The following is a 16854-nucleotide window of genomic DNA, read 5'->3' as shown; positions in this document are numbered from 1 at the left end:
GTAGATATCGAGCTAGCCCGCTGGAAAGGGACAAAACAGACACGCCCTCCATGGTCCAGAGTTTCAAGTTTTAAGTCCGAAACATGCAACGTTTATTGTTGGAGAATGGAGAGTGACATTGTTGCTGTTGATGAGGGCCCTATGCCCGTCTTTTTGTCTGAAAAGGTTTGCAACAGCCCATGCACACCCTTTTTAATATCCCTTCGTACAGTCTACGGACAAAGCACCAATGGGCATTGGGCAATGGCTAATACCTTCACCACTATCTGACACCATTAATGGCTGCTTCTGATCCCTGCACAAGAGGAAGTCCGCGACGACCAGCGAAGAAGCACCGTCAGCCACAGGGGCCAAGTGGGAGATTTTGTTTCCAAGTCTGTATTAGTATTAGTATTACTACTTCGACGTGTTCAACACCCAGAAACCAAGGAATTCGAATTTAGATTTCAATGGGAGGAGAGCTTATGAAGGAAGGAAGGTCGTTGCCCGAAACTCCGACATGGGCGGTCGCAACTGTCGTTACCCTCATTGTTACTGTTGGGTTTATGGTTCAACACTCTTTGAAGAGAATCGGAAAGGTAGAACACATTCGTGTTTCTTGTTTATTTTCCATCGATTTCTGGAGCTGTCTGTTTTGCTTATTAAGTTTTCTTGTTAACAGTGGTTGATTAGGACCAAGAGGAAAGCTCTTCTTGCTGCTCTAGAGAAGATCAAGGAAGGTAACGCCCATGAGTTCTGGAGATGTTTGTGACATCTATTGGTAATCTCAACTACTGTTGTTTGTTTTTCTTCAAACAGAGCTAATGCTTTTTGGGCTTCTATCGTTGCTGATGGGTCACTGGACTATATGGGTAGCAAAGATTTGTGTCAAACACACGGCCGCGAGCCGTCGGTTCTATCCATGTACAGAAGAGAGCTACTATGGGAGAACAACCCATTCGAAATACATGCTCATTGCAACCGTCCACTCCTCCAATCAATCGGTTTCTCAAGGGCTAAGCCGGGTGCATGATTACTGCCCTGAGGTATGCCTTTTCTTTTCCCAAATTCATTTGGGTTGAATAGTAGATGGTTCTAGTTAAGAGTGGTTCTGATTTAATCAGCCTTTTCATTCTAACGCGAAACTCTCTTTATGCTACTAATCTTTTCCACTCTTTCCTATTTAACATTGAAGTTGGTTAATCTGAGGACTCAAGGAACAAGGGGTTCACTCTAGGTACTAAAAAATCTCATTCCTCTGATTTAATAACATATTCTCCAAGGCCCCGCGACCTGGTTCTGTTTCTTATCCGTCTAATTACAACCTGAGCCCCTTTTTTTCGTAAACCTGAGAATCCCCTTCACTTCAGTGGTCATCCTTCGGTATCCCAGGAATACTGATAAAGGGCATGCATTAATTATAGAAGTTTGGCTCCTGCTTCCTGCTGAATTCTGAGGACCAGCCAATCTTGCATTATGCTAGAATGATCGATCACCTTGTTACTCTTCCTCAATACTCCTCCAGTTCTTGAAGGCTCTGCATTACTTAGGGAACAACTATGATTTTTTTTCGTTTGATGATGTTGTTTCTTGTTGCAATCTGTGCTCGAGGGAGAGCAACAGATGCATTTTTTTCACCTGAAAAGATAGATTCCCGTCAACATGGCACTCTGGAACTCTTAAAATTTATAAAGTTGGGGTCTGAATCCAGTCCAACATTAGGTAATAGGTTGCCTTTATTAGATTAATAATATTCATTGATATTTAATCATGATTTAAGATGATCCCCAGATACGATATTGGCATAATTTAAGTATATGGGAAACAGCTATATGGCTCTATTTCCCAAAGGCATCCCATGTAATATGCTTATGTCATGCTTCTATGTTTGTGTCATTTCTCAATACATGTCTTTCCATGATTGATTAACTTGCTTACATATATCTTCAAAACACATCATTTTGATTATTTTCAGTGTGTTAATACTGTTGAATTATGTAGAAGTGTTGATGCAGTATCCAATTTTGTATCGACTATCGGGGTACTTTATTGTGTCTGATACTGGTTCACTTGGTATGCACAGATATCTGGGTATCATAGATCATGATACAAGTATTCTGTCTGACATCAATATAGGTTGATATATAATCATGAATCACACAATGAGGAAAATAAATGATCAACAAATAATTAGCTAAGAATATCAAATTTGAACTCCTCGAGATATAGTTGCAATTTTGAAAATTGAACGGGCATGCCAAATAGAATAGCTAGCTAAAGCAGAAGTTTTCTTGTAAGCTATTGGCCCTAGTTACTAGTTGACCTAGTATTCCTTTCTACCAGATCCAAGCCTTTTACATATTTTATCCCATGCAGTTCTACTAAAAAGCACCAGTTAAATCCTAAAGAAAGAAATATTCATTTTGCCTTTTCCTTAGAACTCCCTCATTGTCTATCCATCAATTACAAGTGTGAATATATGTGCAAATTATTATTAAATCTGAGGAAGATGAAAGAGGTTTCCTTCTGAAAACTTTTACACTTGTTAGGTTTTTTCATCACCTGCTGCTTATTGTTCAGGGCCATGAACCTTTCGCTTCGTTTGAAAGTCTTGAACAGCTTCATCGTTTTTTATTCGTTCTTGGCGTAACTCATGTTTCTTACAGCTTTATCACTGTTGCATTGGCTATGCTTAAGGTCAGCTTTATCCTTTGAAACTACTTTAAAAGCTTACATTTTTTAATTTATTTCTATGATTTTAGAGCTCATTCTTTAACAAGAGTACTGTAATTATTTCATGTAGATCTATAGCTGGAGGAAATGGGAAAACCAGGCAAAGCTAATGGCCATTCAGGGTTTACAAGGTCAGCTTTTTTTTTTTTTTTCCTTCTTGGGTGAACTCTTGGTGGTATATTGGTTCTGCATTTGCTTGCAGTGATACCCTTGTTTGCTTTTAAATCCCCTAGTTTTACTCCTAGTGGAGGGTGGCAACCCTTAGAGCTTATTTCCTTTGCCACTTTTGCAACATACCACATCATCCTTGTTCAAGAAAATACCCTTAGAGGAAGCCATATGTATTTTATAATTCTTATGCCTTTTTGTTCTTTTTTTTATTTATTTATTTCTCATGTATATGTTATTTATTGACACTAATGATTTTCCATGAGATGCTTTAAATTTACTGCTCCATTTATAATATGCTTTACCTTGTTTTCTTAAATTCCTATAGGTTCTTCAGAGGCTACTGTAAAGAATGTGGGAATTAGTAGGCTATCTACTTTCATTTTCCATCAGACTTCCCATCCATGGAGCCAGCACAAAATTCTTGTGTGGATGGTAAGGCCATGTGCTCAAGGGTCAAATTTATTGGTTTCAATGTCTCATGTAGCGGTTTTGTCTTAATTCTCCTCCAAGAATGATTGCGCTGAAGTTTTTATTGTTAAACACACAAAATCAATGCAGAAACTTGGCTAAAGTTGGTCAAGTCCCTTCAGAGCTTGGCTGGATTGAGTGAATAAAAAAATGCAATGGAGCAACTGCCATTACCTCTTAACAACAAAAACTGCAGGCCTGAAGACATGGTCTGTGACAATATACAGAGATACTAAATTTTAGAGAAGAAGGGGCAGATATAAACCATTAAGAGGATTAAGTGAAAGTAGAAATTATGCAAATCAGTATCTAGATTTTCTGGAGTATTTTAGAAAATGGCAATGATTGTTTGATTGGCTATAGAATGGCAATGATTATATTGGTGGTTTATGCCTAGCAGTTCATTGAGTGCAAAACTGTCTTTTGGTTTTCTGTCATTGCATATACATTGCAAGATGCACTATCATATAATCCTCATGCTCATTTTTGGGGACTTTTGCTGCATTCTTCATTGGTCTTCAGTTTATTACAAACATCTGAATCTCCATAATGCCTTACTGTTACCTTTAAGTAATTGGAAAATAAATCTCATGATAACACATGCTTTTCAGCACACTGTTAGAAATACCTGTTGGTCCCAAACTTTTAGGTTACAGGTGTGAAGACTTTTAGAACTAGGCCTTTGCAAGAAATGATATGTTTACCACCAGTAGGCAATTGACAGTTTTTTATCCATTCTTATTTATTATTTGATTGGTTCATCTAGGAGATCTATGCCAATATTGAACATAACTTATGTTCATGTTCTCTTTTCATTTCTTTTTAGTACCACCCAGAGAGGGCATTTCATTGGATGGTTATTATCATGTGATTGTGCTTCTTTCCTAACTAGATATTTTTTAATCTTTCGTGTTCATAATCATATATTCTTCAAAATTTTATTTATGGACATTTTTATTAGTCTACAATACTTGTATTTAGCCTTCCAAAAAATTAATATCAGTAAATGATGCTTACACAGTTATACCTTCTCATTGGATTATTAGTTTACTATTTGCTTTTGTTCCATATTTGCATTTCTTAAATTCTTTCTGCATCTAGATTATATCATAAAGAGATTAATATTAAGTGGTCACCACAATTACAGCTTCTCCATGTTATTTTATATAGCCAAGTTCCATATTACCTGCTAAATTCAATCTCTAAGTTAGATCTTAACTATAAAAGCTTAATGGTCCTTTTAGCATTATGTATCATATTGTGGGTAATAGAGTGATACAAAACTTTTCCCTTCTGCAGCTTTGTTTCAGCCGTCAATTTTGGAGTTCTATAAACAGAGCTGACTATATGGCACTGCGATTGGGCTTCATTACTGTGAGTTCTTTCTTTAGCATACCCAAGTGGATGATTTTCCAACCTAGGTCATATAATTGCACAAAAATACGCTGTTTCTTAAACCAGTAGGATGTACATGGTATAAATAAACTCCAGTCTCCAACATGTTTTTATTTATGTTAAAAAAGTTACTATTTCCTTTTCCTTATCAGATTAAGCAATAATCCAACTCCAACTCATGCTAAAGTTCAGATAGTCAACATTAGTCCTTTGGTTCTGGCACCTCTATTCAGTAGATCCACCCAACAAGGACACCCTACGTCTCAAATCAGCATATAATCATCTGTCATTAATTTGGATGAATGTATTCTCTTTGGCTGCAAAATCATAATAATTTTAAGCTTTAAATCTGATGTTTGCAATGTTCAGTTGCACCCACATCACATTGTTGTTGAATAAACAATTCAACATATCTTATGCGTTGGCAATAACTCCTTTCCAATCATTTTGATTGTTATGGCCCTATTTTGGGAAAATGGATAGCACCAACATATCCACAGTAAAGTACTGCGTCAACAATCCTGTGATACCTGATAACCATGCCTTTTCATATTAATTATGAGAACGGAAAGGTGCTGAATCCTCCATACAGGATTTTATTAGTAAACCCAAAGATTGATCCAGGCATCCAGCACTGAAGGTGCTCATAGAGCTAGAAGGCCCAGAACACTCATTTCCTAAATCTTACAATAAGATTCCAAATGTTAGTTAACTTGACAGGGTCAAGCTCTTTAAATACAAGGGAACTAATTTAGTGTACTCAGTAGGCCTATTAGCAGCCCACAAGTCCAACCCACTTACCTCATCAGCAAGACTGACCCCAGTTGACTTTTTGAGAGAAATATTGGAATTTTTTTGTCATTTTTTATAAGGTTTTTTTTTTTTTTTTTTTTTTTTTTTTTTTTTCTGTCATTAACATTAGCAGCAACAAATGACGACCACCAGACTATTGTAGGAATTTTTCTTCTTTCTCCTTGCCATAGAGTTTCCTTTTGAGGTTTTGCAGAGAGAAATTTTGCACCTAGTGGGTTTCCTTTCCAGAAAGGATTCCTCTCCCATCTTAAAAATGTAATTATTTTTTGCAAAAATATTGAATGAAAAACAAGCTTCTTCAAAGTTCCCAAATTTTGTGCTGGCTGATAGTGGGGTGGAATCGGTGGATACATTTTCCTTCAAATAGTATTTCTTTCCATGATCAACACCATTTCTTCTTTAACCTTAGGTTAACACATACACAATTATTATGCCTAGATACAGATGTGGACATGGACATAGGAAATGGACATCAACCAAACCTTATCCCAACTCCCAACAGCTACAAGAATCCTGTTTCGCCATTCCATTCTGTTTAATCCCCATATCCACTATTAAATTATCGGCGCTTAAATCATTTCTTATTACTTATACCCATGCCCTTTTTGGTCTACCCCTAGCCCTTCTATCCCCTTCAACTTGCAACAGATCACTTCTTACTGATGCTGTTGATGGTCTTCTATACATGTGACCAAGCCATCTTAGTCTACTCTACTTTTTTCTCATATTATCACCCATTGGAGCTACTCCTAGGCTCCTTTTGATGACTTCATTTCTGATCCTATCTTTTCTGGCTTTTCCACTCATTGGAAATGGACATATGACTCTCCATTTCCTAAAAACCTGGACATTGATGTTGATATCAGTATGCCGTGTTATATGTTTATATCATGCATTTATGTCTAGCTTTTAAAGCTAAATGTTATTTTTCTAGATGTCATGTCAAATTTAATTACGTTTCTAATACGCGCAGATCTTTTTTTAATATAGTCTGTTTATTTTACATATTTTGAAAGCGTATGTTGTAAAGTACATATAGAAGTATCCATGCAATATCCAGTATCATATCCAACACCTGCACTAGGCATGTACAGGTATCTATGTGTCATAGATATTTAAGCATACACCTGAATCAATCCTTTATTATTCAAATATAAATATTTTGTTCTATCTTGTTAATTTTGCTTATAACTTGATTATTTTAATTGTAGAATCATGAACTCCATTTGTCCTATGATTTCCATAATTATATGGTGCGCAGTATGGAGGATGAATTTTGGGATATTGTAGGAATCAGGTACAACTTTTCACTCTTTTAGAGGTTTTTCCTATTTTTTTAGTTTAACTATTAAGTTCAAGTAATACATTTACTGTTTTGTTCATTTAATAGTAACTATGTCAGTTAAGAGGTGTTTGCTTGTTAGATCAAACATGTTTGTGATCCGTATGGTTTACACTGAGGTTGGTTCTATTTCTGATATTGGAAAATAAATGAATTTTGTCTCCCATGGAAAAAAAATAGAAAATTCATATGTAATTATTAAGACATTCTTTATAACCTTTTTGATGAATGGTGTGTGTATTGTATTATATTGTATTATTAAAGAACAAGGAGGGGGACAAACCTCAGGAGATACAATTATCTTTACATGATTAATGAGATAAAACCATGTCCAATATTTCATATGAATAAATAAAGATGTTTCAATTGCTTGGTATATGAAAAACATTTGCAACTTGCAAGTGACCACTGCAATTACAACTGGCAATTATTAAAAGATCATCAAAACCCATATTAGTAATGATATTACTTTAGTAAACCATGACCTTTCAACAACTATACTTCATCATGACAAGTTTGAAATCTCTGCATTGCTTTTGTTCTCAGGTTGCAACATAAAAGTTTTATCTTTTTTATTGTTATTAACTTGGATTGTTCTGAGCAAAGACATAATGTGACAATTTCCTTTGGGTACTTTTGCAGTTTGCCGCTCTGGATTTATGCTATATTATGCATATTCATAGACTTCCATGGTAACTTTTTCTGCAAATCATGCATTCTTCATAAGATGATAATTGGAAGAATAGACTGGAAAACTGGACAAAGTTGCTTGCAAGACACTTTATTAAAATTATTAAATAGGTTCTGACATCAAAGAGCAAGCTTTAGTTGTGCTTATGCTATACTGATGTAAATATACTCCATTCAGTTGCTTATATCAGTGTGGTTTATGCATAATGAACTAATCGATCTACAGTGTCAGAACCAGAGATCAAATGAGTAAAGCAGCTATCAACCTATTTGATTTTTTATGCAATAGATTGTTTTCCACCTTCATGTTAAGTTGTTTATTTTTTTTTTCTATTTTTGTCCTTATGTGTTAAAATGCTCAAATCATTCATGGTGTGAATGCTCCTTCAGGAACTAATGCCTACTTTTGGCTTTCTTTTGCTCCAGCTATTGTAAGTTGTCATCCTTACTTTTTTTTAGCTTCTTCCTGCTCAAGTTTTCCAGTTGTTCTGTCCTACTGATTAATTTTCTTCTGTTCAATAAATATTAAAGCTGATTCTACTCATTGGTACAAAACTGCACCGTATAGTTGTTAAGTTGGCTGTTGAGATCATAGACACAAATCCAGTTATGGGAAATCAGTTTAACCTAAGAGATGAACTCTTCTGGTTTGGGAAACCCAAGCTTCTGTTATGGTTGATACAATTAATTTCTTTCCAGGTAAGTGGAGCAATAATATGTAAAAATTGACATTTTATCTTGTTCCAACTCTTATGTCTTCATGGACATTTATTTGGCAGAATGCATTTGAGATGGCAACCTTTATTTGGTCTCTGGTAAGAATTCGTATCTACATTGAGCTATGCAACCATAAACTTCTACAATATAGACACAATTTAGATCTTCTTGTCACCTACCCAATGGAACAGCAGTGGACTTGAGGTGCTTGCAGGGATAGGCTCCACCCATGAGATCACTTGGGACAAACTTGACTGGATAATTCAATTATTCAGTCTACCAATTTTTGGACTATCATGGGTTCCACCCATGTGATCACTTGGGACAGCTTGATATTTAATTTGATGATGAATGCTTGTCTAAAGAAGTTTGCATGGAAATCACCGTATCTTGATTTCTTTTTCAGTGGGAGATACAGGGACCCTCCTGTTTCATGGAGAATCTTGTGTTTCTTGTCATCCGCCTGGTATCTGGGTATGTTTTTCAATATCCTATGATGCATTCTCCAAAATTCTCTCTCTTCTCCTACCAAAATCTTAAAAGGCTTTGATGTAACTTGTAAGTTCAACCTTTTCAACCATAATGATGATTCTTTTGGTAAAATAGCTGCACATAATTGTGGCTACTATATTAACAAGGAGCGTTATGCGCTTCTCTCAAGGTTCAAAATTTCGGTACAATAAAATGGCATACTGTATCATATCAGCAGCTCCAAGATGCACCTGTTTTAAGGATTTTTCAGAAACTCTTTTTAAAATTTCAAATAACATTAAAATGACCCCCTGTGAAAATATGAGAGAAAAAAAAAAAGGTTTTCCTTCACCCAAAACACCTGATATGCATGTTTGTGCATATCAGGTGTTTCAATATTTTGAACCTTGGCTTCTCCTATTGATGTGCATTCCTGTAAATGTTGGTTCTTTTACTGGTCCGATTGTCTGAGGGAGATTTTTACTAGATTTGAGATCCTCATGCACATAGAGGGTCCTCTATTGTGGATTAATGTGGTCATTCAGTCTTAAGCTTGTGATGGAGATTCTTCTAGAGCTAAAATCCTCATGTTCATAGAGGTACCTCTCTTATGTGGATCAATGTGGCCATTCAGGGTCCCAACTCCTAAGCTTAAATACCATCCTTGGACTGGACAGGCTTGTCTTTAAGGGGACTCTAAGATAACTGATGAATACTCAGTGGTAAGCCCAACAGAATTGACCATCATCCCATTACATCAGAGAAGTTGCCATCTTTGATGGACACTTTTATTCATTTGGATGCAAAGAGCACCAATTCAATTCATTCATATTATCTCCTCTGGCTAACAAGTCCATAGGGAAGTTAGCAGACTTTCAGTCCATCTAAACTTGGTGTTCAAGTTGGATATCAAAGACTAGACCTTCCTAGCAAGGTCCAAACTCCAAAGTATTGATACTTTTGATATGCAAATTTTACATATCGAGAGTTTCTGTTTACCAAAGCTCTTTTTTTTTTTAGTTTTTAGTTTTATAATTCAACATGGATCCTGTCACATCATCTTTTAATGCTTCAAAAGAGTGAAGTCACCCAACTCCACTAAAAACCAATATGATACACCCCGTATTGGATGGATCCGTATCAGTACTTTGAACATTGCTTCTTAGTACTGTGAAGATTATTCTTTTGATCCTTTATAGTAGGGGTGATCATTTTTAGCTGAGCCCAAAAGTCCAGCCTGGTCCAGCACATAATATATAGATATATGTACATACACAGGTGTGTTATTTCATATTATACTATATGTTATATAAGTATTATAATATGATACATACAATATTTTATAATATATATTTTATACATATATTATATGCCATGTAATATAAAATATTTAATATAAATTGTCATCTAATATATAGCATGACACACACACATGTCATCTAAAATATATTTAAAAGTTATAGGCCCAGAAATCCAGCGGGCTTATATTTCAAGCCCAGAATCCATGTTGGTCCAGGCTATAGTCCTTATTATAGGTGCTAAGTCTGGCTCTGGCCCGGCCCAGCCCAGTCCATGATTCACCTACTTTATAGCCATGGCTTTACCATATTATCCCTTAATCAAGTTTTTTATTTACAATTAGAAAAAAAAATGGGAAGGAGCCACAAGTTGGTATGTCCCGCACTAGGCATATCTTAGGGGATGTTCCACCTGTTGATGTGTTATAACCATCTTTTGGAGCCTTGGTTGTGTACCTTCCATAGCAACAACCTTCGATGCAACGAAGCCCCATCCCATGGGTCTGGCTACATGAATCCTGTCATCATAGTCTAGCCTACTCACCAATTGGGGCTACTCCTGGTGGCATCCCATTGGTTGATACTGGATCTGGGTGTTCTTCCTCTATATCACTAGGAATTCCAACAAAACTTTTGATACTTTATAGACTTTTGTATCATTTCATAAGTTTAAGACATCACACCTTAACAGACTGAAAAAATATAAATTCTTGTTTTTCTCATCTTTAATGCTATAGATTGTATTTCTAGGCTTATTGCCTCTATTTATGATATTGCAGGGTCATTTTTCAGTTTTGGTGTAGTTACATTACATTTCCGCTATATGTTATCATTGCACAGGTTTGACTGAACCCTTTATAACTTAATGTTAGCTACTCATGGGCATGCCCCCGATCCCCCTAAAGAATATGTGGTTCTACTGATGCAGATGGGAACAAGATTTAAAAAGTCCATAGTTTCTGAAAATATCAGAAGATCACTTCATGGGTGGCGAAGGAGAGTGAAGTCCAGACTAAATAAGTTTCCCGGTGGCCTTACCACTGCAACATCAACCACGTCTTTGGATTCATTGGTGGATGAGAGAGCTGATAGTGACGATTGCCCCCCCATTTGCGTAGCAGGGACTTCATCAAGATTTGAAGAAATATTAAGCTACCCTCAACCAGTGGTCATGGTGCAAGACCACCTTTCTGAACAAAACCCAAGTGACGGGGGTTCACCAGTTTCGCATTGTTCTGGCCCCATCTATGATATTTCTGATCATGATCATGATGATGACGGTGGTTGTGGTGGTGGTGGTGGTGGTGATGATGATGATGAAATATAATGCATCAGGTCTTCCGCCACGTGAATCCTTTAGGTATATACAGAACTTTCATGTCAAAGTTTCTCACTAACTCAGTTCTGTTCAAATTTACACGCAGTATTTTTGTAACTTGACCCATTAACCAGGCCCTCCGCCCTCAGCGTTTGATGTAGACAGGAAATCAGTAGAAGAGGAGGTTTTTCTTTTCTTCTCTTGTTTGGATGTGGGGAGGGAGGTCGAGGAAGAAGAAATATAAGGTTCACTGATGATTTGGGTGTACCAGTTTGTATATTTTAATTGCTCGGCTCCTATTTTACCAGTTTGTATATAACCGAAGAATTTAACTGATAAATTTTGGTCTTAACGATGCGACAACAAAGGCTGTGTTTGGGAATGATTCTCATTTTTAAACAAGCACTTTTGAATAAGTGGTTATTTAGATGACAAGTACATTTGAGAATTTGGTGTGACGTTTTATATGGGCCTTTTCTAAAATAGCTTCTCCAAAACGTAAGAAGCCAAAAGCCCAAAATCTTTGGTTTCTTCTAAACTTATTTTTTTATTTTTTTATTTTTTTTGGGGCATATTTTTACCAAACACCAATTCGTTTTTTTTTTTTTTGGGAGTGCTTTAACTGCTTTTGATTCTAATAAGCAATAAGCCCAATAAGTGCTTATAAGCACTCCCAAACACGGGCTAAGATGGCTTCTGGAGGATCTTGCACATATTTGCCATGCCATAACAAGCTCCATTTTAGGCCAAGAGCTCTCAGCCATGGAGTTTTGCACAGAGCACAGTCCTTCCCAGTTCCCACTTTGTCCCTCTCAAACAAATCAACAAAGAAGGATTTGATGCCAAGGTAAGCGAAATTTGCACGCCCATGCATATACTCCTATGTAGATGAAATTTGTATTGCAATTGCAAATAAACAGAGCCTTCATAAATATTTAACCCAAAATAAAGTTAATGGATATTAACTAGTTCACTAGTATCCCTAACATTAGTTCATTTTTTGGTTCCCTTTCTAGATAAAAGGTTACAGTCTCTGCTATAAAGAACCAGAGACCCTACCGACTGAGCCATATAAGTTGGTTTTTGGTGCAGTATCAAGGCAAAAATGTATTTATTCCTTAATGTGGACAGAATATGCAAGTAGCAAATTAATCTTATATCACTAATAAGTAATAAATGCTCAATCATCAAGGGCCAGGCCCAAACTGGGCTAAGGATCTATCATGCACCTGCACATTGGGCCTAAGCCCGGGCCAGACCTGGACTCAAAACATAGGCCCAAGCCTGAAATTTTGTGAGTTGGGCTAAGAATATCACACTCCTATTGGCGTGAACCAAGAGAATATCCCGTAATTCAGGGGATAATTCTTATCATAATAGTTTGTATGTAACTAGGAGAGGTGGAACAAGGTAGTTCGTGTATAACTAGGAGAAGTGGAACAAGGCTTGTACATATAAACTCATTCTTTGCAAAGAAAAAAAAAACAAGAAAAAGAAAGGACGAAATCCTTCCCTCTACTCGAGTTTTCATGGTATCAGAGCCACTCGATCCGCGACAAGCTCATCTTCCTGGCCGCTGCGAAATCTTGGGCGCCTGTGGTTGACCGCTGCTACTGCCGCTGCAAGTCTGGCGGTTGTGCTAAATCTCGTGGTCTCTCCTTTACCCAGAACTATTGATTCCATCGTGGTCGCCGGTGGTTGACCACTGCTATTGCCGCTGCAAGTCCTTGCTGAGTGCAACTCGCCTGCCTCTTCGCAATCTACCCCACAAGTGGTCTCTGTTTTTCATATATGCAATGACCGAAGGCATCGTTCTCTGACCCTCAGCATTAGTAGCATTTGTCGATTTCCCTTCTGCTCTGAGATGCCATTGGCAAGAACACCCTTCGGCAGATACAACCATGTCTGGTTCAGAAACCTCAGATCCATTTGGAGAACAACGATCCAATCCTACCCTCACTGAATTGACTACCAGAATGACTGAACTCCTACATAGACCAACCTCGACTACAGAGACTTTCGCCACTCAGATTGACATCAAGTTGGACGGCACCAACTATGCTCTTTGGTCCCAAGTTGTTGATTGGCAAAGACAAATTGGGATATATTAATGGCGAGCTTCCCCAGCCTCCACAGACTGACCCAAACTTTCGAAGATGGCGCACGGACAACGCTATTGTCCAAGGCTGGTTAATTAACTCCATGGACGTATCCTTGATTGGTAACTTTATTTGATTCCCTACGGCAAAGATGGTGTGGGATTCTGTTGCTACTACACACTTTGATGGTAGTGATACTTTGCAAGTATATGATCTCCGGCGCCGTGTGACCCGCTTGTGCCAGTCTGGAGGGTTTCTTGAAAAGTATTATAATGATCTCCAAGGTTTGTGGCGTGAAATTGATTTTCATCGTCCAAATCCGATGGAGTGTGCTGCGGATATTCAACGTTACAATAATCTTCTTCATGAAGAGAAAGTGTATATCTTCTTGGATGGCCTTGATGACAGACTAGACAAGATTCGAGCAGATGTACTCCAAATGCATCAATTTCCCACTATTGAACAAGCATACGCACATGTTCGTAGGGAAGCTATTAGACAGAGGGTCATGATCACCGGTAATAATATTGAAACTCCAGGAGTTGTTTTGACCTCTAAAGGTATTAAAACTGGGCAACCTACATCCTCCTCAATGGGTTCTCTACCTTTGAGCAACGAAAAATCTGGTATGTCCTCTAAATCTCGAGCATCTTCTGGTGGAACTATGTGATCTCATTGTGGTAACTCATAGCATACCCGGGAGAATTACTTCAAGCTACATGGCTATCCTGACTGTGGCATGAACTCCAAGCTCGAAAATGTCAAGACAAGGCTGAAACTAGCGGTAAGGCTGCAACGGTTACAGTAGAATCTCAACTTTCATTCACACCACCTATTGAATTGCCACAAGGAGACGTACACCTCTTAGATTCAGGTAACAATCTTCCCCACAAAACTATTGATAACAATGCATGGATACTTGACTCGGGGGCTACCGACCACATGACCTATGATGCTACTGATTTTTCAAAGACTTCATCACCAAGACGGACTACAATTGCTAATGCCAATGGGACTGTATCTCAAGTCACAGGAGCAGGCACTGTGAATCCTTGAAGAACACTTTGCTTGTTCCCTCGCTCTCCCATAAATTACTATCTGTTAGCCAAATTTCCTCTGATCTAAATTGTGTTGTGCTCATTTATCCTACCTTTTGTCTTCTTCAGGATATTCTCACCAAGGAGATAATTGGGTGTGGTACTAGGAAGGGGGGGGGGGGGCTCTACTACATGGATGACTTCAATACAGGTCGAGCACATCATGCACATCATCAAAGTAACACCAAAGAACAACAGATTTGGATTTGGCATCGCCGGTTGGGACATCCATCATTCGGTTACATGAAACATTTATTTCTGGAATTATTTACAGATATGCAGTTTCATGATTTTTAGTGTAACACTTGCATCTTAGCTAAGAGTCATAGAACTATCTATCCTTTAAGTATGAATAAAAGTAGAGTTCCATTTGCTTTGGTTCACTCTAATGTGTGGGGGCCTTCCCTGGTAACTACGATATCTGGATTTCGCTGGTTTGTAATCTTTGTTGATGACTGCACTCGCATGATATGGTTATATCTGCTGAAACATAAAGATGAAGTGTTGACTGTATTTCAATCTTTCCATATGATGGTGAAGACTCGGTTCACATCACAGATTCAGGTTCTCAGGTCTGATAATGGCGGGGAATACACGAACCAACGATTCCAAGATTATTTCCGGATTCATGGACTACTTCATGAGACCTCATGTCCACAGACTTCGTAGCAAAATGGCATTGCTGAGAGAAAGAATCGGCGCATACTTGAAACTGCTCGAGCTTTGTTACTTGGAGCACATGTACCTAACCAACATTGGGCTGATGTTGTTGCTACTGCTGTGCACCTCCTTAACCGAATGCCATCATGAGTCTTACATTTTAAAACACCATTACAAGTTCTTTCATCACATGTCTCCTTGTCATCCGTATTGATGATTCCACCTCGAGTTTTTGGTTGTGTAGCTTTCATGCATCTGCATAAAAATCAATGCATAAAACTGGATCCATGAGCAACTCGGTGCTTATTTTTGGGATATGCGCTACATTAGAAAGGATACCGATGCTATGATCCAGCCACCCAACGCACCTATGTTACCATGGATGTTACTTTTTTGGAATCTGAAACATTCTACTCTCCTTCCAAAACCAATTCTTCTCTTCAGGGGGAGAGTCAAAGTGAAGAACAGAACTGGTTTCTACCCGATTGGCTGAATACGAGTGCTTCAACATAAATGATAGTCAATGAAGCACCTTCTATAACTGGTGAGACACCTACAGAGACAGCACCAAAAATGTCCACAGAGACCCAACGTCTGCATCGCCTCTCCCAGTAGAAGAAATAGAGACCCCAACCTTCCCAATACCTAAAGGCCCATCTCCTGAGGATATCCCTGAAGCGCATGAGAACATTCCTGAGGCAAACTCTCCTACCACACCTTCAAGCTCTAACGATATGAATACTTCGGCTGGTTACACTTTACCTTTCAGGCATAATCGTGGCAAACCGCCAAATAGATAATCTCTAGATGTTGAGGATCGGAGGTCAAAGTATCCAATTGCCAATTATGTATCAACAAAGTGACTCTCCAAACCTCTCAAAACATTTGTGCAAGAATTGTCCTCAAATCATATTCCCACCAGTGTTCAAGAAGCTTTGACAAACCCGAAATGGACTCAGGCCATACAAGAAGAAATGGAGGCACTATTGAAGAACAAAGCATGGACTCTTGTTACCTTGCCCGAAGGGAAAAGACTTGTAGGGTGTAAGTGGGTATTTTTCATTAAATACAAGGCGGATGGGACGATCAAGAGATACAAAGCGAGGCTGGTCGTGAAAGGTTATACTCAGACACAGGGCGTGGATTATCAAGAGACCTTCTCACGAGTGGCCAAGTTGAATACGGTTAGAGTTTTATTATCTCTCGCAGCAAACCTTGATTGGTCACTGCACCAATTCAATGTAAAGAACGCCTTCCTCCATGGTGATCTTGAAGAGGAGGTATACATGGACATCCCACCTGGTTATACAACAAATTCCAATACCAAAGTTGTGTGCAAGCTATAGCGAGCACTATATGGACTGAAACAATCACCACAGGCATGGTATGGGCAGTTTAGTCTTGCGATGAAGAAATATGGCTTCCAACAAAGCAATTCAGACCATACACTATTTCTAAAGCACCAACAAGGGAAGGTAATAGCCTTAATAATATACGTGGATGATATGATTATCACAGGGAGTGATTTAGGAGAAATGGCAACACTTCAAAAGCAATTGGCAACTGAGTTTGAAATGAAGAACTTGGGCGGGCTCAAGTATTT

The 16854-nt window shown here is 38.1% G+C and overlaps 1 protein-coding gene across 3 annotated transcripts; it reads left to right on the top strand.

Moving 5' to 3' along the window:
* The first annotated feature begins 93 nt into the window (after nucleotides 1–93).
* On the top strand, nucleotides 94–11780 carry LOC148849964 (MLO-like protein 4). 3 transcript variants are annotated; one of them, XM_088942492.1, is made up of 16 exons: nucleotides 101–578; nucleotides 662–719; nucleotides 799–1025; nucleotides 2560–2676; nucleotides 2783–2843; nucleotides 3209–3315; nucleotides 4651–4725; nucleotides 6771–6856; nucleotides 7544–7593; nucleotides 7982–8022; nucleotides 8123–8290; nucleotides 8371–8406; nucleotides 8715–8782; nucleotides 10857–10917; nucleotides 11006–11437; nucleotides 11530–11780. In XM_088942492.1, the coding sequence occupies exons 1-15, from the start codon at nucleotides 450–452 to the stop codon at nucleotides 11402–11404; spliced, it is 1683 nt and encodes a 560-aa protein (XP_088798618.1). In that variant the 5' UTR covers nucleotides 101–449; the 3' UTR covers nucleotides 11405–11437; nucleotides 11530–11780. The 3 variants fall into 3 exon arrangements, with proteins under 3 accessions (XP_088798617.1, XP_088798618.1, XP_088798619.1); XM_088942491.1 differs by having other exon boundaries at nucleotides 94–578; nucleotides 11006–11780; XM_088942493.1 differs by having other exon boundaries at nucleotides 493–578; nucleotides 662–715; nucleotides 11006–11780.
* Nucleotides 11781–16854: the final 5074 nt, after the last annotated feature.

This window comes from Nelumbo lutea, chromosome 5 (assembly GCF_056320005.1).
Source record: "Nelumbo lutea isolate HS-2025 chromosome 5, American lotus-T2T, whole genome shotgun sequence".
Lineage (NCBI taxonomy): Eukaryota > Viridiplantae > Streptophyta > Magnoliopsida > Proteales > Nelumbonaceae > Nelumbo > Nelumbo lutea.
Note: the sequence above shows the minus strand (reverse complement) of the source record. Positions and strands in the feature narration are given on the sequence as shown.